Source organism: Carya illinoinensis, chromosome 15 (assembly GCF_018687715.1).
Source record: "Carya illinoinensis cultivar Pawnee chromosome 15, C.illinoinensisPawnee_v1, whole genome shotgun sequence".
Classification (NCBI taxonomy): domain Eukaryota; kingdom Viridiplantae; phylum Streptophyta; class Magnoliopsida; order Fagales; family Juglandaceae; genus Carya; species Carya illinoinensis.
Window position 1 is genome coordinate 9,298,174 of NC_056766.1, and position 24,530 is coordinate 9,322,703.

The 24,530-nt window shown below is 35.5% G+C and overlaps 1 protein-coding gene and 1 pseudogene across 1 annotated transcript; one reads left to right on the forward strand and one right to left on the reverse strand.

Annotated features, from left to right (window-relative positions):
- Positions 1-6,700: 6,700 nt before the first annotated feature.
- On the reverse strand, positions 6,701-7,914 carry LOC122296636. The gene is made up of 3 exons (XM_043106439.1): positions 7,683-7,914; positions 7,357-7,472; positions 6,701-7,258 (listed from the first exon to the last, which is right to left on the reverse strand). Exons 1-3 carry the CDS (start codon positions 7,912-7,914, stop codon positions 6,701-6,703), a joined length of 906 nt encoding a protein of 301 aa, XP_042962373.1.
- Positions 7,915-17,442: 9,528 nt separating this feature from the next.
- Positions 17,443-18,969, forward strand: LOC122297486 (annotated as a pseudogene).
- Positions 18,970-24,530: the final 5,561 nt, after the last annotated feature.

Below are 24,530 nucleotides of genomic sequence, written 5' to 3' on the forward strand. Positions count from 1 at the left end.
GAATGAAAAGAAATGAGGTCCAGCTTTTTCCAACTCAGGGTCTCAAACTGATCCAACGAAAATAAAATTTAAAACAGCAAGTTAAATAAAATAAAATAATTTAAACACAGTGACTTAATAAAATAAAATAATAAAATCTAACAATAAACTAATTTAAAATAAAGAGAATTTTAAATGCAAAAAAAATAATTAATATTAAGAAAGTACATCAAAATAAATTTCACAACTTAAAAAAAATCATAAAATAAATCCAATGAAAATCCAATAAATTTAAAATAAGAGAACCAATTTTTTTTAAATCAATTGAATTACTCATTCAATAAAAATATACTAAAATACGAGGTATCACATCGACCCAACTCTAGCCATCATCGGACAGCCCAACTCCTTTGCGCCTCGCTCTCGCTGTTGTTGTCTTGGTCTTTGTCTTTGGGTAGGTTGCCACCACCCTCTAGTTGTGGGTTAATTTGGGTTGCTTTGGGTATGATTTCAAGTTATACGTGTAAGTGGTAGTAAATTATTGCAACTCATGGCAAATATGATGTTTGGGATAGGCCTAAGTTTTATGATGGTTTTGATCTTATATTGGGCTTGAGGTAAGTTGGACTTATTTTTGAGTTAGGTTTGTTTTGTGGGAGATTTCGATGATATAAATTTTTTATGATCAGAAACTTGATTTCTTAAGCGGGTTTGGGTTTAACTAATTCTTGAAATTAGTATGATATTTTGTTTGGAGAGTTTTGTGTAAATCTAAGTATTTAGGAAATAATGATATTTTAGGGTTAAGAAAATTTTTTAGGTTTTTGAGGTATTAGAATGGGAAATTAAAGTATTTCAGGTGTAAATATGTGATAAATATTCAATTGGAGATTTGCTCAAGCTACATGAATTTTTTTTCTATAGGTGATGATTGATTTTCATTCAGTACTATTGAAGATAATTTCTGAAAAGTTAAGAAGTTCAGGTAAGCGTGGTTTGTTTTGCATTACTCATAAAATTTTGTATAAGAATAAAGTACTTTTTTGGCATGACTAATGTAGACATGAGCTATTTTGACATTTTATTTCTAAACTATGCAAGAGAGAGCGAATATGAAATTTTGTGCATAATTTATATTTTTGTGATCTGATTCTATTATGTTCTGAAAATATTTTGTACTATGATATGATATGATGTGATTTCTGAAAACATCTAGCATGATATTTTGTTTTTGTTTCTGATCAGTTCTGACCTTACCACGGATGTAAGACTGTGACCTCTGTTTGAGTTAGTACCAACTTTTCTGTTTTCGATGCACCAACTTTGGAAGTAAAGTGGTTTTTAGCATGGTTTTTTCTGTGTGCACACTCGGTGCTCTGAGAATAATAAGAGGAAGATTTATATTCTATTTCTGCTCGGTTGGCCGCCGGAGTTTGTATAACCCTACCACAGGGGTTAAACATGGTATTATGTTCTGATGTGATGTTTCAGTTATGCTGTGCCAAATGAACTTTGAATAAAAATATTTTCTGAAACTTTCGCTCTGATATTTTTGATAATATGTTCTGATTTTACATTCTAAAAGTAAAAGTGTTTTTATTCTGCAATCTAAATTCTGTAAATGCTCATTTTTGCACACTGGTATATGTTCTCTGCTTACTGAGTTGTTGATAACTCACCCCTTATTTTCATAACTTTTTTTCAAATATTTTGATGGTTTAGCTGGGGAACACGAGTAGGAAGTTTTGGAAAAGTTCGATGATCATATATGAATTAAGGGTACAAGTATTTTTGGAGGATCGTATTTTGTAGGTTTGTTTACCTTTGGTGGTTATTTTGGTATGTTGAGTTATGGAAAACTCGAGTCTTTGTGGAGTTGTTATTCAATGTATCGTTAACGTACTATTGTGGCATTTAAATAAATGCCGTTAATTTATATGATACATTGGCAACGTAATGTGGCATCATTTATGTTAATGCCGTTATTTTAAAAATTGGCATCGTTTAGATAAATGTCGTTAATAAATTCGCCAAAGTACTATTAGTGACATTTAAATAAATGTCACCAAATTATATGATGAGTTGGCAGCGTACTAGTGGTGGCGTTTAGATAACCGTAATTAAATTATGTCATTGGCGGCATTTAGATAAACGCCATCAAATTATTCAATATGCTGCCACCAACATACTATTAATGGCATTTAAATAAATGTTGCCAATTTATATGATGCGTCGGCAAATTACTAGTAGCGGCATTTATTGTAACGCTGCTATTTTAAAAAGTGGCAGCGGCCAGATAAACGCCGTTAACAAATTCAATGTGCTGCCACCAACGTACTATTAGTGCCACCAATTTATATGATGCGTAAGCAATGTAGTAGCAACGACATTTATGGTAACCCTGCTAGTATATGTCAGGGGATGGCACGATAAAGTGGCGGCGTTTCGAGAAATGCTGTTAATGTAGGTACTATGGCGGTGTTTCAAGAAATGTCGCTAAATTGTATAAAAATGCCACTAATGAGATTTACAAATACCAGCGTTTGTGCAAACGCCGGAACATGGAAATAGCAAACGCCGGAACATGGAAATAGCGACCCTCCATTATCGGCGGACAGTTACGCCGGTAAAAAAAGCCGCGAATTAATTAGTGGCATTTTCTAGACAGTTGTCGATGCATAACCAACACCGAAAATTCTATCTTTTTTTGTAGTAATTACCTCCCATTTCTTCTTGTCCTCCAATTTTTTCAGCTCTTTGGCTAGCATGCATGCATCAAACAATACAGATTTGCTTCTATCTCCCTTCACATGAGCAGGTTTAACATCTGTATTCACAGCAAGGAGGTTTTGATCACAAGCATCCTTTTCCATGTTTGGTCCTAATCCCTTATTGCGAAAGAATCTTTTAGCCTCAGCACATGTATCTCTATATCTAATTTGCCCAATACCTGCCACAACAGACATCATAATAGGTTTCATCACTAAAAGATATAGCATGTAATCTGAAACGAGCTTACTGAATTTATGATATTGATAATCATCAGCTTTTTTATCGTGATCCACTTGACTTCCATGATGGCAGAGTTCATGTTCAACGGGTTGAGCTTTTGTCTGGTGATCTACTTTATTTCCATGATAGCTGAGTTCTTGTTCATCAGGTTGAGATTTTTTGTCGTGATCGACTTCACTTCGATGATAGCCGAGTTCTTGTTCACCAGGTTGAGCATCTATATCGTGATCAACTTCACGTCCATGATAGCAGAGTTCAGTAGTAATGTGCCAAAGCAGAAGGCTCTCATCAAAGGTAACATTTTCAATATAATCTTTTTTTAGTGTTTCAAAAAGTACTGCTTCCCCTTCGAGCTTCTTTTTCATGTATTCTTTGAGAATGTAAGCACCTGAAGCTGAACTTATCATCTTGATATTTTTTGGTTTATTTGCCTCTCCAAATTTCCGCCTCAGTTCTTTAAAGATATCATCTTGTAAAGGGCTTTTTGGATGCATATTTCCCCTCATCTAGAAAATCTTTAGCACCCAAACAATCAAGGACGTCCACTTTGGGACAATATTATTTGCGTATATTATGCAACAAATGAGTAGTCGTGTAACGCCCCAAACTCCCAAACTCGAAGGTTAGGAGAGTTAGTTTTTATTACTTAATATCAACTTCAATATCACAACTATAAAATCCAGATAACTCTATAAAATATTAATTTATTCACTCAATCCAAATATCCATATTCCTTCGTAGGAACAACAAATAAATTCTCAATAACATAAATTAAAAATTCCCCAAAAACTAAAAAATATCCTTAACTCATCAAATAAAATATTTGAAAATAAATCAATTTACTAACAACGGCTCTTGAATAAGCACTTGTACCCTCATGCACTTATTTCACTTCGATCATCAGACCTTGTTAAAACTTCCTACTCTTGTTCTCCAGCTGAACCATAAAAATTATTTGGAAAATATTTAGAGATAAAGGGTGAGTTATCAACAACTCAGTAAGCAGAGGACATATACTACCGTGCAAATATGAGCATTTACACAGTATAGTATAAAAAACAAAATATTTTCCAGGGTTATCATGCAAAACAAAACATATTTTTAACGTTTTTCAGAGCGCGGAAGCGGAAACATGTTATAAAAAAAATATATCAGAGCGATAGTTTAAAAATATTATTATTTAAAATTTCTCTTGGCATAGCATAATCTGAGCATCATCATCATATCAAAATAGAGCATCTCACAAAGCAGAGATTATGTTTAACTCCCGTAGTAGGGTTTTGCTATCCCCGGTGGTCAAACCAGGTAGAGACAAATGTGAATCTTCCCCTTATAATTCTCAAAGCCCCAAGTGTGCACACGGGAAAGACCACATAAAAACCAATTTGTTTCCAAAGTGGGTCCACTCATAGACAGAAAAGTTGGTACCAACCCAAACAAAACAGAGCAGAGCAGAGACAGAGTCAGATACAAAATCAGTACACCATATCAAAGGCTTTCAAATGTCATATCAGAATAAAACAGAGTATCGAAAATATTCAGATCTTTCTCACATAATGAAATATAAGGTCGGAGCATCTTTCTAAATAAATGCACAAATTTTGATATTTTTCATATTGCTCTTTTTCACTTTTCAGAGACAGCATGACAAAAATATAACTCATGTCTACAAAATGCATGCTAGAAAATATTTTTCCTTTTTCATACCGATTTCATGAATAATGCAAAGAAACAACCGGGGTTGTTTTTCCCAAGTTCTCATTTCATAACAAAACATACAAAGTTTTCAGAAAGTCAACCTCAGTCTCAAATATTTATGTAAAACCTAGTATAGGAACCTTACTTACCTGGTTTTCTTAGCTTTTTAGAAATTTTCCTTAATAATGCCGAACAAAAATTATTTGCCACCTATAAAAATAATCACGTAATTCTCATAAATTTTATATCAAATATTTCGATATTTAAACCCGAAATGCTAAATTAACCTATTCTAAATCCTCAAAATCTAAAATACCATCATTTTTCCAAAACCATCCATTATTCACTTAATGTTCACTAAAAAAAAAATAGTTTCCATAAAAACCATAACCTGACCCAGACTAATTTTAAAACGCAGGTCCAATATTTCTTAAAACATTAAAACAGCCTTTTAAAATAAACCCAAAAAAAAAAAAAAAAAAAAAAAAAAAAAAAATCTCAAGATAAACCCAACGTAAGATCAAAACACCTTCACTAAAAGGTCCATCCCATACCGAAACCATCAGACTTGTCAAAAGTTGAACTTAAGGTAGGACCGTAATTTTATTACCTCCTGCATGCAAACCTAACAGCAACGTAATAACTCTAAGACCAGAAAGCTGCCTCTTACCTAAAAAAGGGCAAAAAAATTAAAACGGAAACACCGTGCGAAAGAGCAGGACACGACTGAGCTATGGTTCGGCGACTGCGAGTGCACAACAACGGATCACAGTGGTGCGGCGAAAATACAGTTGGTCTGAGCGGCTGAGCATGGGAATGAGAGAGAGAGAGTGAAAGAGGTCCGTAAGCCATGGAAGGGAGAGAGAGAGAGAGAGCCGCACGGAATACTTACCGAGAGGGCCGCAAAGTGGCGGCGACAAGGTGGTTGGGCAGTGACAGATCATGGAGCGGTTGGGACGTCGGCGTCGTTGGAGTTCCCTTGCTACGCCTGGAGTCACCGCACGAGAAAACGTGCTCTGTTTTGAGACCCAAAAACAGAGGTCATACGGTGAGGTTGAGGGTGGAGTTTCCGACGTGGGTTCACGGCTGTCTAAGGCAAAGAGGTCTGGGCAGGACTTCCTGTGGGGACGATGGCTGTGAGGGGGAAAAGTGGTGCAGCGCGCGGGCCTCTAAGGCCGTGATGGGAGGAAGAAAAAAAAAATGTGGAGGAGTTTAACTGTACGACTCAAAGTTGCGGCAATAATGCATAAAATACTTGTGAGTATTTATAGAGGTGATTGGAGAAAACCCCTAAAGGAAAAAGGAGAGGCAAAAAACTGCATAACGTGAAGTATATCTCCTATGCGAGTTGTTGTCGTAAATGTCGAGGGGATACGGACATGCATGCCGTGAATAAAACGGACGTGAAGCGATCAAGACCATGTGCGAAGGGAAATTCAAGCATGGTTCTTATGGTTTGGGCTTTTTCTCCAAAATCTTGGGCCCCGAAAAAACCTTAAAAATATACATGCTCCATATGAATTTAACTAGCATGGCAAGTCCAATAAAAAATTAAAAATTAAAAAAAAAATCGATATCTGCCAAAATTAAATCTTAAGCCCACAACCTCTTCCAAAAGTTTTACTCATCTCAAATAGCTTTTGATAGCTATAAACTCAAAAATTAAAAAAAAATTAAAAAAATAAAAAAATAAAAAGAGGAAGAGTAAGAAAAGCCTTAGAATGCGGGCCAGATGCTGGACCAGGTGTTACAAGTCGTCTTAGAAATGGCACGGCAGCACTGATCATTTTCTTCATTGGAAAGTTTGGGAAGTTGCTTGAGGCAGTATGCTATCAAATTAAATCCTGACACGGATTCAGACCACCTGCGAAGTAATACTGATGTAGTCCTTGAATTATCGGTACCAGACTCATCGTTGCTGCATGGAGATCGCTTTGAACCTCTGAATTTGACATATCTACTGAAGATGGTCCAGAGTACACTTGGATTTGTATTTGGCTTCATGCCAGACTCATCCTTGCATGGACGGATTTGTATTTGGCTTCATGCCAGACTCATCCTTGCATGGACACCACTTTGATCTTTTAAATTTTAGGTATCTTTCGAAGATGGTTAGGACAAATGGATCATTTGCATTTGTCTTGTGGAGAGAAACTGCAGTCCAATCCGACAAAATGAGGTTGAAGAGTGCTATTGCCTCCAGGCTCAAGGCACCGAGTAGCATGGTGTAGGCAACTCGAATATCAAAATTATCTAAACCATTCTTGCATTCTAGAAAAAAGAAGATGCCTAGGGACACCAAAACTGAAGCAAAGGTTAGGAAGCGGAAAAGGTTTCCTCCGGGAGTATGCACTACAAATACCTTGGTATAGAGAATTTCGTAGATGAAATTGAGTTCAACCTCCAACACTTTAAGTGCATCTTCAGGACTTCTCCCATAAAAAAATATTCTACTCTCCTCTAGATCCTTGTAGCTAACGAGATCGACAATGAGTCCCAACTTGAAGATTTTGAAGAAGTAGTAACCATATTTCACCACTTCAAATTCATCTAATCGCTGCTTCGCACTCTGTTGAATAGAATAGAAGGCGGACTTCTATTCTTTAATAACAACATCAATTGTTTCGTTGTTGTAGGAAGTCTGACTAATTTCTTTGAAGAGAATACCTGCATGAACCTTACGTAATCTGGTCCAGCATCTGGTTCTGTAAGCATGGATTCTCGGAATGTACCCCAACTTATAAGATATAAAGAGCGTGTCCGTTCAGCATATTTGATGATTCCTGCAAAGAAAATGAGGGAAGTTGGGAGCCATAGGTTGTTTTTCGGTAGTGTTTGGAGGAGGACATATAACGTGAAGCCAACTTGGTTTATTAAGGAAACAAGGTGTCTTAGCCAGAGCTCATTTTCCTCGACAGCAGTTATGGTGTCCGGGCCACCATGATGTAACAACAGGAACGAAGCCTAAAATGCATAGAGATCACTATTTTCACCGTGCTTAGAACTTTGGGTGCTGGTGATGAGCCCGAGAGCGAAGCTAGTTGCCCATTCAGCCAGAAAGTAGGATGACCAGACTAGCAGAATGACCAACCTATTTCCTGTGCGTTTTCTCATGGGAGCACCCAAAAATAGAATGATTTGCAATAAAAGGCTGACGAGAATTACTCCCCTGATATTCCATATCTCCCATGTCTTCCTGAGCCTTTCCGGAATGACCTCTACCATATCCTCCTTTTGGATTAAAGAATTGAACCAGATGAATATAATTGCAAGGACTTGTCGTGATTCTTTCTACTAGACAACTTTTCAACTCTAGAGTGTAAAGCTTTCTTTATTCGAGACAGCCTTGAAAACAAGAGGGAATTACAGCTAGGTAGAAACATACTTGAAATATTTGAATTGCAAATAAAAATAAAAATAAATTATAATTGAAGATTTCCTTTTTCCAGATCATGGCCGGATATTCAAAATTCGTTTCAAGTCTTGTTCAAATTGTAAGGTGTTGAATAAGATATAGACATGCACATGAATTGAGCCATTCAAAGTTGCTGCACTTTAACACTTACAAAAGCCTAAGAGAATGATCAATGAAATTGTATAGTTCAGCTCCAAAAGCCTATATTTCACTTTCAAAATTTGAACTTCACAAATAGACACCTTCTAGAGATTTAGAAAAGGCAACAAATGGCACATTGGATGAATCTCTTAATGCTACCTAAATAGATGTCCATCGTATCTCACCCAAAAAAAAAAAAAAAAAAAAAAAAAAAAAACCTCAGGAATAAAAGACGAACATATGCAACTAAAAATTAATAAAGAAAAGCAACGTGATATATAAATCATCAACATATAAAAACTAACGTGAAGAAAATTGGTATTGGTTTAGCTCAAATATTGCGTGTGCGCTAAAATAAGAACATGGAAGTTATGGAACGTCATGATGTGCCAACAAAAGGGGATTCTAGGGCCTCGAGTATTGGGAGAGATAGATATCAATTTGGTTTGGTTATAGGCATACATGATACAACAACCATATTGACCTAAAATCATTTCAATTTCATTTAGATTACTTTGGTTTTAGATAATTGCGTACTTAGTTTTATATGATCCACGTTTATAGTAATTATAAGAAAACACTACAGATTAACAAGAAGCTATATATAAGAGATTTCTAAGAATGGATCTTAAAATACATTTTGTTTTGATCTAGATTTGGAAAAAGTGTCAATTTTGAAGAAATGGAATCTTGAAAATGACTGAAAGGCAGTGCTTTAAATTGGTCCGATCGAGTAATAATTCATCATTTTTTTCGGACCGAACCGAGTATCCATAGGGACTGAACCGGTAGTTATTGGTCCGGTTTGACTAAATTATTTTATTATTTTTTTCATTTTTTTTTCATATAATTTAATAAAAATTATTTAAATTTCTAAAGTAAAATTAAGTGAATTATTAATATAGATTATGTAACTAAATCATTAATTTTACTATAATTATATTTATGATATTGATAGTTACTACTCACTAACTTAGACTTTACTCTTTAGTATGCATAATTATTAATAATGTTATACATTTTATATATAGTTAATGAATATCAAATAGTTTCATTATACATAGAGTATTCATAGCTGCTTGCAACTTAGATATTTAAAAGAAATTACCTAATTATATTAATTAAGTGTAAATAGTAGAGTATGTATGAATGTACGATGTATTAACTATTTACATATAATGACATAAATCATTACATATTTATTATTAATTGATAGTTTATATTATTTTACATTTTATATGATCAATGATAATAAATTAGATGAAAATTATATCATTAACTTTTATGATTACTATATAAAAAAATAATATATTAATTATTAAAAATATTTGAAAAAATATATATATATAAGGTTTCAATCCGATTTGGTCCGAACTGGTCCAAAATTTGTAGACCTAGGACTGGACCAAATGTTATTGTTCCACATATTTTGGGACCAAGATCGACCGGTCCATAATTTAGTGGGCGGACGGCCCCTATAACTCGCTTACATTAACAAAAAGAAAAAATGGATCAAAAACTAAATCTGTAAACTAATAGAAAATTAGCAAACTTACTTTCATTGCCCCTTTTATTAAGCTGTAACTCTCAACGACCAGCTAGCTTCCTTCTACTGCCACATTTTGGGGCTAGAAAATGAGAGGATGAGGGATGCAGGAACTTGGAGAAAAGGAGAGAACGAGAGATGTAGGGACTTGGAGAAAGAGATCAGCTATTTATTGTTGAAAATGAGAGTTGAGGTTGGGAAGATTGGAAAGTAAAGTATCAAAATGAAGAAGAGAAGGAAATTGTGGCTTTAAAATTACACAATTTCTAACATTATTAAAAAACAAACCACACACATTTCTAACATAACCCTTGTTTTTTAACTACCATACATTACAATTATTATTTTTTTATACAAAGGGTGGGGAGTTTCGAATCTAGATTTTTTATTTGAAGAACTGGATCATATGCCATCAGGCCATCAAACTCTTAACACCATACAATACAATTAGAGGCATATCTAAGAACTAAGACGGCCGGTCACCAACCTCTACCTATGATTCTTAGATCTCCCAAATCACAATGAGTAGGGTATTCAAGCAGTATTCTAATTTGGCATATTTTAACTATTTAAGTGGATAGTCATTAAAAATATACCAAATTAATAATTGTAATTGGAATGAAAAAAACTAAAATGGAAAATATCATGTCTCTTGGTCCTTTCTTCCCCTTTGTGGGTCCTTTCCGACTACACGTGTATTGTCTTAAGTGGCTTGTGCAAGCATAATTTAATTGATCACCTTGTTATAGTTGTTGTCCGATGGACACTAAGGTAGACCAAGTCTTAAGGGATTCCATCCCCGCGAGTTTATATCATTGTCACTTGCGGTTGAATGGATTATTGAACAAGTCTTAATTACTTTATGCAAAGGTAGAAGATTGAATCTTTCATTTAAAATTAACTCTGTTGACACTTCAAGCACCAATATGTTACACATGAGTCATTTACTTGAATCTTTCCTTTAAAATTAAAGATCATAATATAATTAGTTGCAAAGCTTTAAGTCTCTAAATTTGCTTGAGAATTGGGTTTTGTAGCTAATTTTGTGACTTTTTTTCTTCAAATCTTTTTGATTGCAAATTGTGGGCTTTGAATCAATGGGCCTTTGTTTGCCCTCATGATTTATTTCTAATTCTAACATGAGGAATATATTCATGGTATGTTATCGTATTCTCCTTGGATCTAGTTGTTATCGATCGGATCGTGTGTAGGGCTGTTCATCAGGGTTCCGACCCGGAAATCCGGGTATATCCAACCCGGAACCCGGATTTAAAATCTTGGCCGGAACCCGGATCGGATTAACCCGGGTAAGATCCGGGCCGGAACTCGGATGAATCCGGGTTTTGTAAAACCCGGATTCCGGGTTCCGGATTGAAACCGCTTTTTTTTTTTTTTTTTTTTTTTCCTGCTGTATTAAGAAAAATCATTGTTAAAAAGCATAATTCTACTGCACGGAGCCGTTACTTTTGTTTGTGTTGCTCATCATCTTCTCAAAGTTGACGTTACCGTCTCCGTTGGAGTCGACGGATCTTATCATCCGTCCTCGGAGCTGGAGCGGCAGAAGGCCACGAACTCAAGGAGGGAGATGAAGCCATCGTTATCAGAGTCCAGCTCTGCCATGATACGACGGAGTTCTCCCTCATCTGCGAATGCGGTATCGAGGGAGCTGAGGACGGCACCGAGCTCCGACTCGGAGATCTTGCCGTCGCCATTGGTGTTGAAGCGGTTGAATACCTTCTCGACCTCATCCATGTTCTGGAGGTACACCGATGGGATTCGAGGTTGGGTTAGTCGACATGGTTGCTGAAGGTTCAATTCCGTCAGATTTTCTCGAATGAGAAGGTTCTGAAGAAGGATCGGTGGATTCTTTGTATATAATATGGAGAGAGAGATTTGAGGGGACGCGAAGAGAAGATGAAAGGTCGCAAACGTGTAATAGGATACGGGAGGAAACGTGACACCACGAGTCACACTCACGCATTTTTCCGCCTTCTTAACACAGAAGGTAGCAGAAACCCAAAAAAACCTGGTACCGGATTCACCCGGGTTTTAAAAACCGGGTACCGGACCGGGTGTTTTCCGGGCCGGTGCCCGTAACCGGAACCCAGTTATCCGGGTTCCGGACTGGGCCGGAAAAAAATCCGGCCCGCTTGCCCAGCCCTAATCATGTGTTTATCTCCCATATCAATGGCATAAAAAACATACTTTCAGTGTAACCTTAAGACTCATTCGGCTCTATGGGACTCTTTGACTACTCTTGGCCTAAACATAGAAGATCTGAAAACGGATTGTTTGGAAGCCTATGTTTTGGTGATTAATGACCCCCTCCAATCGATTCTTTTCCTTGTGAAGGAGATTCAGGAAACACTGTTTGGTTTGGTGTACATTTGGGAAGCCTGAAAAGCCCAATTCCCACCATTAAAAAAATGAGTGTTAAAAGGAAGGTTGTAACCATTGTTCATCGACATTTTAATTTTGAGGGATAAATTAATAGAAGAACAGCCAAGATGGACTATCCCCAATTATAATTATGTTTCAAAAATATGAAACTTCTAAACACTGAAAAATAAAAAATAAAAAATATTGAAAGAAACAGAAAATAATTTACTCTAAAAGAATTTATAATAAAAACCGAAAAACAAGTAGTAAGTTGAAGGAAGCGAATCACCACGTGCGTACCGGTGGCCATGTACGTTTTAGTGAGCCTCGAGAAAATTGAAGTGTTTTGTAATGAACAAGTGCATAATTCAAGGAAACTCATACAATGCCAATCATTATTGTATTATAATATTATTATTTATATTACCATATATAGATAGAATTTGAAGAAGCTGTAATTTTTTCTTATACATGATTTTCAATATATGAAAACCAAAAATAATAATAATTGTAATTTTGGGGCCGTATTGCCCCATGGATTTGGCCATTGTTCCAAGTTTCGATTCCCTCCCACTTAAACATACAAACAACAGAATCAATTGTATGATATTCCATTAAAAAAATTGTATTCTTTTAATTCCCTTTGCCCCTTTCAAAACCAGTTAGACTGTGTGAAATAATGATCCTTACGGCATATATATATATATATATATATATATTAGGTGAAAGTAACATGTAATGCATGTTTGTTTAGTTTATATTTAATTTTTTTTGTTAAGAATTAATTTTTTATAATAAAAATGTAATATTTTTGGTTAATTAAATAACTAATGAGGTAATGTTTATGTAATTGAAAATAATTACACGTTGTGATATATTAAAAAAGAAGAGCATTAATAGAATTTATAGCATGATCATTTAAATAAATATCGCTCATAGTTTTATGAAAGCTGTTTGAGATAATTTTGATTCTAAGATGATGATTCAGCATTTTCCTCATCTTGCACTGCTTCAATAGAGATGACATTAAACTGCCTATATTTTTTCTCTTTCAGTTTCTCTGGATCTACATAAACTTGAATCTTCCAAATTTTATTTTTTTTGATAATTTCTCTGCAACGCTTTTAACATATGGTCGATTTTCCTACAAAATAAATTTTGAATAGGTTTACATAATTAATAAAAAAACCCAATTTATTTTTTAATTAACTCATTATAATAAAACTCTAAGTTTTGAAGAAAAATTTAAGAGATACCTCTCCAGCATGTTCTATCAATTCAACTGCTGAACAACCAAGTGTCTATTCTGCTACTTCACCAAACATAGTAGCAGCTAGCTTTCCAGTATTATCGTCCAGTTCAACATATGCCCTAGCACTTTAAATGCGTTGAATATATTAATTTCAATTCGAATAGTGTTAAATTCTAAATTAAATCAAACATCAATTTTAAATTAAAATTGTAAGATACATACCATGGTTTGCAGACCCCTTGGCTTTTGTAATATATACAAACGAAGCTTTCATTGTATTTATATCCAGTTCCTTTATTACAGCCAACGCATGACATGTAATAAAATACTTGGGTAAAGTCAATCACATTTATCTTCGCCTTTATCTAGAATTTTGCTTTCTACATTAAATCATAATCAATTTTTAGAATGAATGTTTCTGTAAATATTTTAATTTATTACTAATAAAATAATATTTACTGCCATGGGTTGTAAACCCTTAATCAACTCTGCAATATCGCAATTCTTCACAATTTCCCGAATACCAATAGATGACAGTGGTGCATATGGGTATGTCAAGGATCTTGCAATGATACTTTTAATTATCAAATCATTATTCTCCGCTCTTAAAATTCAGAAAAGAAGAATAATATAAGGAAATGAAATATACAGGTAAATTACATAAATCACATAATTAAGTCTAATATAAATGCATTAATATGTAATTGTTAATTTACGAAAATTACCATTGCTTCATTATAGCTGCCTTAGGAAGAAGATGATTGATTATAAAGGTACTTGATGGATGTGACGACAAAGACAATCCTTTGTTGAAATTGAGATCAATATTAGTGCAAGTATATACAATATGGAAAAATATCTAAGCTGTTTTTATTATTATAAATACCGTTATATGACTGTAAACGACACAAATAAAGACAATATCTCAAAGCGGCCCTGCAAGAAAGTTGTGGAATTAAACAGACGTTAAAAAATGAACTTCATGATGGTATAGACGGCAATAAGAAGTATAAAATTATCAGAGAGAAACAAGTGCATAGGTAAAAATCATATACTATGTAATTTTCAAGTACAGAAAAGGTCTATTATCCACGAATATTGTGTATGATAAAAAATGTCAATTAGAAACATGTATGCATGTTCAAAGCTGGTGATAGAGTACTCGGAAAGGTACCTAATTATCAACTCACACATGAAGGAGCAAGAAAACCTCACTCCTCCCAACCATCCTTTCGAGAGAGAAACATACCTTTCGTATTTAAATTATATACCAATGGAAGACTTGCCTGTATTTGCTCAAACGTACAATATGAAACAGGGGACTCCTGAATGTAAGCAAAGGGAACTATTAAATTGGATTGAAATAGTGTCATAAAAATTATTAAGAGTTGAGCTATAATGGTTTAGAACTTATATCATAATAGTTTATAATTTATATTGTGTTTTTAGCCTTAATGATTTATTTTTTAAAGTATGAATTGTTTTAAGGCATATTCATGTATGGGTAGTCAAATTAAAGTAATAATTTATAACCCAACTGAAAGATTGTTGAATCTTATAATAGTTATTGGGTACATTATTATTACTAATTACTTAACGAGATTCAAATTATCTAGGCTGTATTGTTTCTACTTATGGTTTGAATTTTGAGAAAATTGAAATATCAAATTTCTTATGGTTGGCAAAATGAGTGGGAGTATGGAAACAAGAGATGTGATTGTCGTGAAGTGTATTCTTGTACTTTTGAAAATTCTTGTATTTTCTTTTTATGATTATCTTAATGATAATATGGAACAACAAGCAAATAATCATTCACCTCATCAGAGAAACACCACTGAAAAATTGGCCATAGAGACATCAGAATAGGTAACCTCATGCAATCTTCTTGATTTGCTATTTGGTCAATTCATGTGGTGTATCTTCAAAATTTGAATGTGATATAGAAATAAATAAAAGTTTACATATGTTTTCACAAATTATAGAAATAAGTGATTCTATAAAAGAGTGATGCATAAAAGAGTGATTGAAATTCATAGATCAATGTAAAGTCTAAAATTTGGTTTAAATTATCTTAAATGTATGAAAAGTCGAATGGAAATGATTTTTGGAGACAAAATCTTGACTTCAAGGGCAATGTTGAACGATATAAAGTTAGACTTGTAATTAAGGATTTCACTCAGAAATGAGCATTGATTAGAGATTTTTTCTATTAAATCTGAAATAACTCATTGATGATTACTATGACATTAGTAACTCATTATAGTCTAGAGTTACATCAAATGAATGTGAAAATAATTGTAGAATAAAAGTCTGAAGTCTACAAGAAACGAATAAAAGGATTACCTAGAAAAAGGTAACAGTTTTTTAAAAATTGATATCTGAAATTTGATAATACCAATACTGTTTTGAGATTAAGAAAAATATTTATTGTTAATGTATATACCCGTATGTCAGTGAGAGTATATTTGCATTTTGGTCATGCATGTATATGAATTTTTTGGCAAGTATGAGTCATCGTTAGTAGTATGACATCAAAGTTACGTCTCTAAATGAAATTTATGAATGAGACATCATTCGTAATTGAGATTGAATTTTAATACCAAGGCAATGACTATTAAGATTGTTTTAGTATCGTTGCATAAAGTTTTGAAAGACTTTGCATGAAGAATAAAATGTGACATGCTTAGTATTTTATAGTATTCTCGAATTGATTAGGTTATTAAAGAAATTCTGTATATGCATTTTAAGATTGAATATCAGTTTTTTAGTCGGCACCTTTGGTTGTTGCCAAAGTAACATAAGGATGTTTGACTCAAAAGCTGTGAAAAGAGTGCAAGGTTATTTGCAAAAAATTAAAGACTATATTGTTGTCTTAAGAAGAACTGATACTCTTAAAGTAACTAGATATTTAGACCCTATTTTATGGGATTACTCTAATGATGGAAAATACAGTTATGATTATGTATTTTGCTATCTAGTAGAGTTATTTGTGAAAAAGTATGAGGCAAATCTTTTACTGCTTCATGTGCAATAGAGATTGAGTTTGTGGTATGCTTTGAGGCCACAGTTTATAGTATCTGACTAAGAAAATTTATCTTAAGACTTGAAATTGTCGACTTATAGACAAGCCGCTAAAAATGTATGGCAAGAATTTCTCAGAGTGAATGACGACAAGATAATGTCTACAATAGACATGAATTGGAACCCAAGGCATCACGACATTAGTCTTAATTATCCCAATTAAAGATCATGTAAAATTAGTTACTGGTATTGTAGTACATGGAAGGGAATTTGTTGATTATAAAACAGAGGACCGCGATGACTCGCACTGGTAGTTGATTTGACATTGATATTACAGAACTCATGTAATGTACTTTGAGCTATGAAAGTTTCAGGAAATGAATTTGCGCAATATGGTTAATTTCCTATAAAAAACCTATGAACGAAAAATGTTATTTTATGGGCGTATGGGCCAAGTGGGAAAATGTAAGAGTTTTATTTAAACTCTATGTCCCACACACCCATCTTAAAAGAGTTTGAAATAGCTCAAAACTAATCAGTTAATAAATGAGTTATAATGAGATAAGAAAACTCTTAAGAGATAAGATTAAAACTCTATATCTCTAATTATAGTTAGACACAAACTCTAAGATTTCTTGATGGTCAGAAATCTATAAATAGCACTGAGGGGTTAAAAGGTTCTGATCTACAAAATTATTATGCCTCTAGCCATCTGGAGACACTTGGAGGTAAAGTTGCTAAGGTGATTCTTCTCTCATAGTCAAGCCAGATTCTCTATCAAATAGATAGAGAAAGGTACATATTTATTTATTATTATTTTATTATTATGGATCATAAAAAATCGAATATCCAATTATTAATGTTCATGTTAAAATATTTAATGGTGGTAACCATATTTCACCACCTCAAAGTCAATTTATGATCCCTGCTTCTCTCTCGGTTGAGAAGAATATAAGGCCGACTTCGATTCTTTAATGTTTGTGACATTGTTGTAGGAAGTCTGGCTACTTTCTCTGAAGAGAATGCCTCCATGAGCTTCGCGTACTCTGGTTCAGGATCTGGTTCTGTAAGCATGGATTCTCGGAATGTACTCCAACTTACAAGATAAAAAGAGCGTGTCCGTTCGGCATATTTTATGATTCCTGCGAAGAAAATGAAGGAATTTGGGAGCCATAGGTTGTTTTTCGGGAAGTTTGACTGTAGAACGATGAAGAAGATGATGGACGGGTCAGTACCCCTTTTTTAGCCTTTGCTGCATTGGGGAAGGTATCAGTTTGACTCGAATCCCACTCTCTGTTCTTTTTTTTTTTTAATCTCCAATCTCCAGTCTCCACCCTTTACAGCTTTTTTGCTTTCCTCGTCATCATTTGTTGTTCTTCTTTAACAATGCAATCGAATCTATATTGTGTATATATCTTTCCTTGCTATGGTGGTCTTCTGTTCTTAGTGCAATGGTGGAGCTGATGATGGGATGTGGCGGGGGCGATGGTTTCTCGGGGAAGATTGAAGAGGGCGCTGTTTCTGTGAAGGAAGCTGCGTCTGCTGAGATTCAGAGGGTCAAGAAGCTGATGAGATTGATTTCTCAAGACCAATACCAACAGGGACAAGCAACAGTTGATTCGACCAGTACTAGTAACGAAGCTTCCATGGAGCTGGGGGCTGTTGCGGATGTCACGGTGGAAAAGTTCCCGAAGGTGATATCTTTACTGGATAGAAGAAGAATAGACCATGTTCGGCTCCAAAGGGCTCCTGTTTCTCTTGCTCGTGCTTCTGATTTACTAGTACAGCTGAACGAAGAAACAGAGCACCCACATTCTCAGCATCTGAAAACAGAGCCTGTTTCTGCTTTTAAGGTTTATTGTCCCACTCATACACCGATTTTTCGCCTACCTCCTCTGCCGAATAATCACTCCCATTTGCCCCCACATATGGGGGCAAAGAATATTGGGTCCGTGGAGAGGAAGGATGCGAATTCTTTCGTGTCGACTTTGACAGGGGATACTGAGAGCTTGCAGCCTTCCTTGTCGTCCGAATTCCATATTATGCACATGTCTCAGTTGTCATCTGCGGGGGAAGCCACCTCTTTCTTCCTGCTCCTTGAAGAGGAGGTGTAACTCCATGGACGATGTGGCCGTTCTCAAGTGTGGCTCATCTCCAGCACGATGCCACTGTTCCAAGAAAAGGTTGGTTTCTCGCTCTTTTATGATTGTCTGTGGTTTAGTATTACAAAAAGATGCGTTTTCACCTTGATTTTCACAAACCGATACCATTAATCTAATATGCTTAAGCAGGAAATCCAAAGTGAAGAGGGCGATCAGAGTCTCTGCAATTAGCCCAAAGATGGCGGATATTCCACCTGATGTCTTGTTCAAATTGCAATGTGTAGAAAAAGATATAGACATGCATGTGAATGGAGTCATTCAAAGTTGCTGGACTTGATCATGTACACGTACTTATAAATGTGATGGTGGTTCATTTTATATATCTCTCTTGCCTAGTTTATAGCCTAAAATCACGCCAAGAACGTAAAAAGATTAATTTTGTATTATCAAATTAATATCATCATCAGGGAGTTTGAGAAAGGAAGTGACCGTATTTTTTTTGCTCCTTCTAAACCATGGGTGAGATTCACTTGCCGCCTTGTTACCGCAAGTCTTCTATGGATAAAGAATTATTTGGTCCTACTCGCTCGTTATCAATGGGATTAAAGGTACCTTGGAATAGTTACAGATGGATGTATCTGGCCGTCTGCATCGATCAGCCACTCCATCATGAAACTACGTGCATACATGGTTGCACTAGGCAACTAAAGATCTACCCCTTCTTGTTGTAATATAGAAAGTTCTTAAATTGCTTATAAAGCATTCAGGTAGATTGAACCGTTTTATAGTTTACAGAGATATTGAAGTCATAAACATGGTAGTGCAGCTCATAGAAATGTCTTTCTACTTGGAAGTAAGCATATGATTAGTCTTTTCTCTATGGATTGTGTAGGTATTCCCTTTTTTCGTCATTAATATTTCATATTTTTAAATCCAAGTCTTTAAAATTGGAGTACAGTCTAATTATTCTAAACGAAAAAGCATGAGATCAGTCTCTAATTAATGCGGTTTCGAACTTTTTCAGGCACACTAGCCTGATTAAATTCATCGATTTCTTTATAAAGTTGTGCTGCAATTACAATATTGATAATTAGCGTGTAAGGCTGTAAGCTTTAGCATTATATGTTTGGAAATCATGATGTAACTTGTTTTCATGGTGAATTATTTGGACTTATTCTATGTATTCTGTTAAGGTCAAGAATTTTTCCACCTAATTCAAAAAACCTAAGAGAACGATCGATGAAATATAGTTCAGTTCCAAAAAGGCAAAAAATGGCACAAAGGATTAATCACTACGATCTTCATGCAACCTAAATAGCTGTCCATGGTATCGAAAAAAAAAACTCAAGACATAAAAAGCAAACATATGCAATTAAAAAAAAAATGAAGAAAATAAACTAATTTGAATAAGATATGCATTAATATCGCATAGCATCGTGATATTCAGCAACATATATAGAAGTGAATGTTTAGAAAACTAGTAATTAATATCGCATAGCTCCGTATCTATTATTGGGATCCCAAGCATTCCTCTTTTAAGTGGCATGTGTAGGCATAATTTAACTGATCACCTCATTATGATATATGTCCGTACTTCCGGTTTAAGGGATTATTTAACACGTAGTCTTTGGATGTTTGGTAGCTGAGAATCATATCTAATAATTATAATTTTTTCAAACTATAATATAAATATAATAAAAAAGTCAATTTTTTTTTAAAATTTAAAAACAAAAATTATATTAAAAAGTTATTATATTCTAATAATATTTAAATTTTATAATACTTTGAGATTTGAAAATGTTGAATTATTTTTTTTTTTATAATTTGTTTGAGAATTTAGAAAAGTTTTAATGATTAGATGAAAACGTTAAAAATTAAAAATTAAAAAATATTTGTATTTGTAGTATTTAGATGTTGAGATAAGATGAAATGATGTGAAATCATCTTTCAATTTAATAGAAGACCTGGCTGCTAATTAACTCTGTTGACACTCCAAGCATTTACTTTGAATCTTTCCTTTAAAAGAAAAAATCATAATATATGTTTGTTTTCTTGAGAATTGGGTTTGGTAGCTATTTTAGTGACTTTTTCATACAAATCTTGTTGCAAATTGGGGGCTTTGAATTAATTAACCGTATTAGATTTCTTCATATAGTGTTTGAGAATCTCATACCTGATGTAAGTTTGTAACCATTTGCTCTTCGTAATTAAGAAAAAAAATACAAGCGTGGTACTTCTTTGCTTAAAGCTTTTGAAACTTTTACGTCTTTATCGTTTTTCTTTCTTGATATACCTTTAATTACTTCATTTCCTTTGTATGAAAAAGGTCAATGAGTAAAGCTGAATTTGCCTAGCAGATGGAGAATAGATATACGAGACATGTTACTTATCATCCCCACAGTATTTCAACATGTGATTAATCATTTGTATTCTGTTATTTAAACACACATATTTACACATTAATATGTGTTTGTTTAAATAAAAAATAACAAATCACATATTAATACATATTGGTGATCATATCCCAATTCAATTGATTATTTTCAACATACAAGCGAAGGAGATTAGTGATATTAAAAAAAAGAAAAAGAAAAAAGTACATCAAATTCCAACCATAAACATATAGCTTGAATAATGAAAAAGTTCCTACTTTTCCACAATCAATTTTGCAGGGCCAAAACCGGCAGTGAATACGAACTGCTCAACCAGGCCAAAATGAGCCATCAGCAACCAAACAAGATTGATAAGTTGTCCACCTCTACTTACTTGCTGAGCATGAGCATCTGGTCGACAGTGATTTGACGCGTATGACAACATCTCCACCCACACTTGGCTGATTACCTCCCATTTCTTCTCCTTCAATTTTTGCAACTCTTTGGCTAGCATGCATGCATCAAACAATATAGATTTGCTTTTATCTCCCTTCACATGAGCAGGTTTAAGATCTGTATTCACATCAAGGAGCTTTTCACAAGCATCCGTTTCCTTATCGTTTGGTCCTAGTCCCTTATTGTGAAAGAATCTTTTAGCCTCAGCACATGTATCTCTATATCTAATTTGCCCAATACCTGCCACAGCAGACATCATAGTAGGTTTCATCACTAAAAGATATAGCGTGTAATCTGAAACAAGATTACTGATGAATTTATGGTCGACTTCGCTTCCATGATTGCTGTGTTCTTGTTCATCAGGTTGAGCTTTTTTATCCTGATCGACTTCACTTCCATGATTGCTGAGTTCTTGTTCATCAGGTTGAGCTTTATTATCCTGATCGACTTCACTTCCATGATAGCTGCGTTCTTGTCCATCAGGTTGAGCTTTTTTATCCTGATCGACTTCACTTCCATGATAGCTACGTTCTTGTCCATCAGGTTGAGCTTTTTTATCTTGATCGACTTCACTTCCATGATAGCTGCGTTCTTGTCCATCAGGTTGAGCTTTATTATCCTGATCGACTTCACTTCCATGATAGCTGCGTTCTTGTCCATCAGGTTGAGCTTTATTATCCTGAACGACTTCACTTCCATGATAGCTGCGTTCTTGTCCATCAGGTTGAGCTTTTTTATCCTGATCGACTTCACGTTGATAGCAGAGTTCAGTAGCAATGTGCCAAAGCAGAAGACTCTCGTCGAAGGTAACATTTTCAATATATTCTGTTTTTAACGTTTCAAGAAGTACTACTTCCCCTTCGAGCTGTTTTTTGCAATATTCTTCGAGAACGTAAGCACCTCTAGCTGAACTTATTTTCTTGATATTTTCTGGTTGATCTGTTTCTTTAGATTTCCGCCGCAGTTCTTCAAAGATAAATTCCCATAGATCTTTTCTTAAGGGTTTTTTGGGCGCATATTTCAACTCATCTAGAAAATCCTGAGCACCCAATGGTTTGTTGAATCCACCCAAGTATGAAGGGCTGCACATGTGCACCGTTTCTTTCTTTGTTCTATTAGGCACCGTAATTCTGCAGCAAATGTGGACCAAGAGAGCTCTTGATCAAGCTGCACCGAAATACACCTCCCTCTTGGTCAAGAAACGTGGGAGCTTTGTTCCCCATAATTTCTCCTATAAAAGGAGATGAATTGTGAAGAGAAAAATCATCCTCACTACGGTGAGAGATCAAGGGCAGTGGAGTGAGGAAAGGAAGAGGGACGTGAGAGAGAGAGATAGAATTTTGTAGATTTTCTGAAAATCTTGTACAAATTCTATAAAAGAGGCTCCAGTGGACGTAAGCAATTTGCTGAACCACTTTAAAATTGTTTTGTGTGTTTTTCGGACAGGCCAGTGGCACAACAATTGGTATCAGAGCTCTGGTTCGAGCTGTCCAAAAATTTAAGTTGCTCAAAATCAATTTTTGATCACACCACAATGTTCCTCTCATCAAGACGATCCGTAGCCGCAAACGGCGTCGAAAACGGATGTCGGAGGAGCCCGTACGCGCCCCTGGAAGTTGGAGAGTGCATAGAACGCGCCTCAGTCGCACCAGAGGAAGAAGACGAGTGGGAAACACGCGCCCACGCGCCCCACTCGCGGCTGGAGGAGGAAGACGCGTGAGGGACACGCGTCCACGCGCCCTCACGCGCGGCTGGGGGTTGAAAGCGCGTGCAAGACACGCGCTCACGCGCCCCCACGCGCACTCGGAGTATTCTGGCGCGTGTGGGACACGCGCCAGACGCGCCTCAGACGCCCTACTGCGGCGCGTGTGATACACGCGCCAGAGAGATCTGGACCGTCTGATTTTCAGATCTTTGTTGGGCTAGATCTAAGCCATCCGGAGTCCGATTTCAATGATCAAATAGTGCTTTCTAATTATTTGGATCATTCCGGACTCATCCGTACGGTGGGAATGTCGAGATTCGCCATCAGTACTGTCGATCTGAAATGTCGATGTGTTGCAGATCAATTTGGGCTAGATCTACGCCAGTTGGAGTTCCATCGCGATGATCAAATAGTGGTGGCAAACTATTTGGATCATTCCGGACTCATCTGTACGGTGGGAATGTTGAAATTCACCATCGGTACAGTCGATCTGAACTGTCGAGGTGTTGCAGATCATTTTGGGCTTGATCGTAGCCAGTTGGAGTTCCATCACGATGATCAAATAGTGGTGGCAAACTATTTGGATCATTCTGGACTCATCGGTACGGTGGGAATGTTGAGATTCGCCATCGGTACATTTGATCTGAACCGTCCACGTGTTGCAGATCAGTTGTGAGCTTGATCGTAGCCAGTTGGAGTCATGATGGACTCATTGGTTTTGGGCTTAATTTAAGCCAGTTGGGATCGTGAAATTTGATGGAGCAAATTTTAGATCATTGGACGATGCTGATTAACTTGTTATATCAGCAGGTTTTGGCAGTCATACAACTCATGGAGCATATTGTTATTAAGAGGAGAACCGCATCGAATCTCATTGTGGCTTTATTTGAAAAGCCAGTTGCAAATAACAAAATGCAGATGAAGCTTTGGTATGGTAGTATGGATACGTACAGTCTAAGAAGGTTCTGTCTAGGAGATTGGAAATTTTAAGTGTGTCCATTGTGACCCTCCAATCTTTCCTGGGAACTGACTTAGTGAGGTACTATTCATTTCTATGGTAAATTCATTAAAGCAATGTCATGAAGAAACAGTTCAATTTCAGAAAAGGCAGAAGGTACTATTGTTGCCCAATAGCATTTGGCGTTGTGGTCAAAAGGTTGGGAGGTCATGGGAATGGCTATGAGTAATTCTGCAAAGAAGTCGAAGTTGAAGTTTCTTAATGTAAGAGATCTTATCCTAGATGAGGAGGTGTGCAGAAGAGATTCTGGCAAGATCTCGAGTTGTTGGTCCTGAATGTTGATTGTAAGGACAGAGGCAAGTCAAGATCTGGACAACAGATGACTCGCTAGAAATTGTGGCAAGACAGGCCACAAGAGACTGCTAAAATCAGGAGAAAACTGAGAATGATGCTGTGAATATGGTGACTGAAGAAATACATGGCGTTGCATTTCT

Excerpts from the sequence above, each read along its gene's own strand:
- LOC122296636 (XM_043106439.1), bottom strand. The coding sequence starts at position 7,914 with ATGGTAGAGGTCATTCCGGAAAGGCTCAGGAAGACATGGGAGATATGG. Across the intron at positions 7,473-7,682 it reads CACCCAAAGTTCTAAGCACG|GAATCATCAAATATGCTGAA; the intron begins GTGAAAATAGTG and ends TTTTCTTTGCAG. Across the intron at positions 7,259-7,356 it reads ATTACGTAAGGTTCATGCAG|AGTGCGAAGCAGCGATTAGA; the intron begins GTATTCTCTTCA and ends TCTATTCAACAG.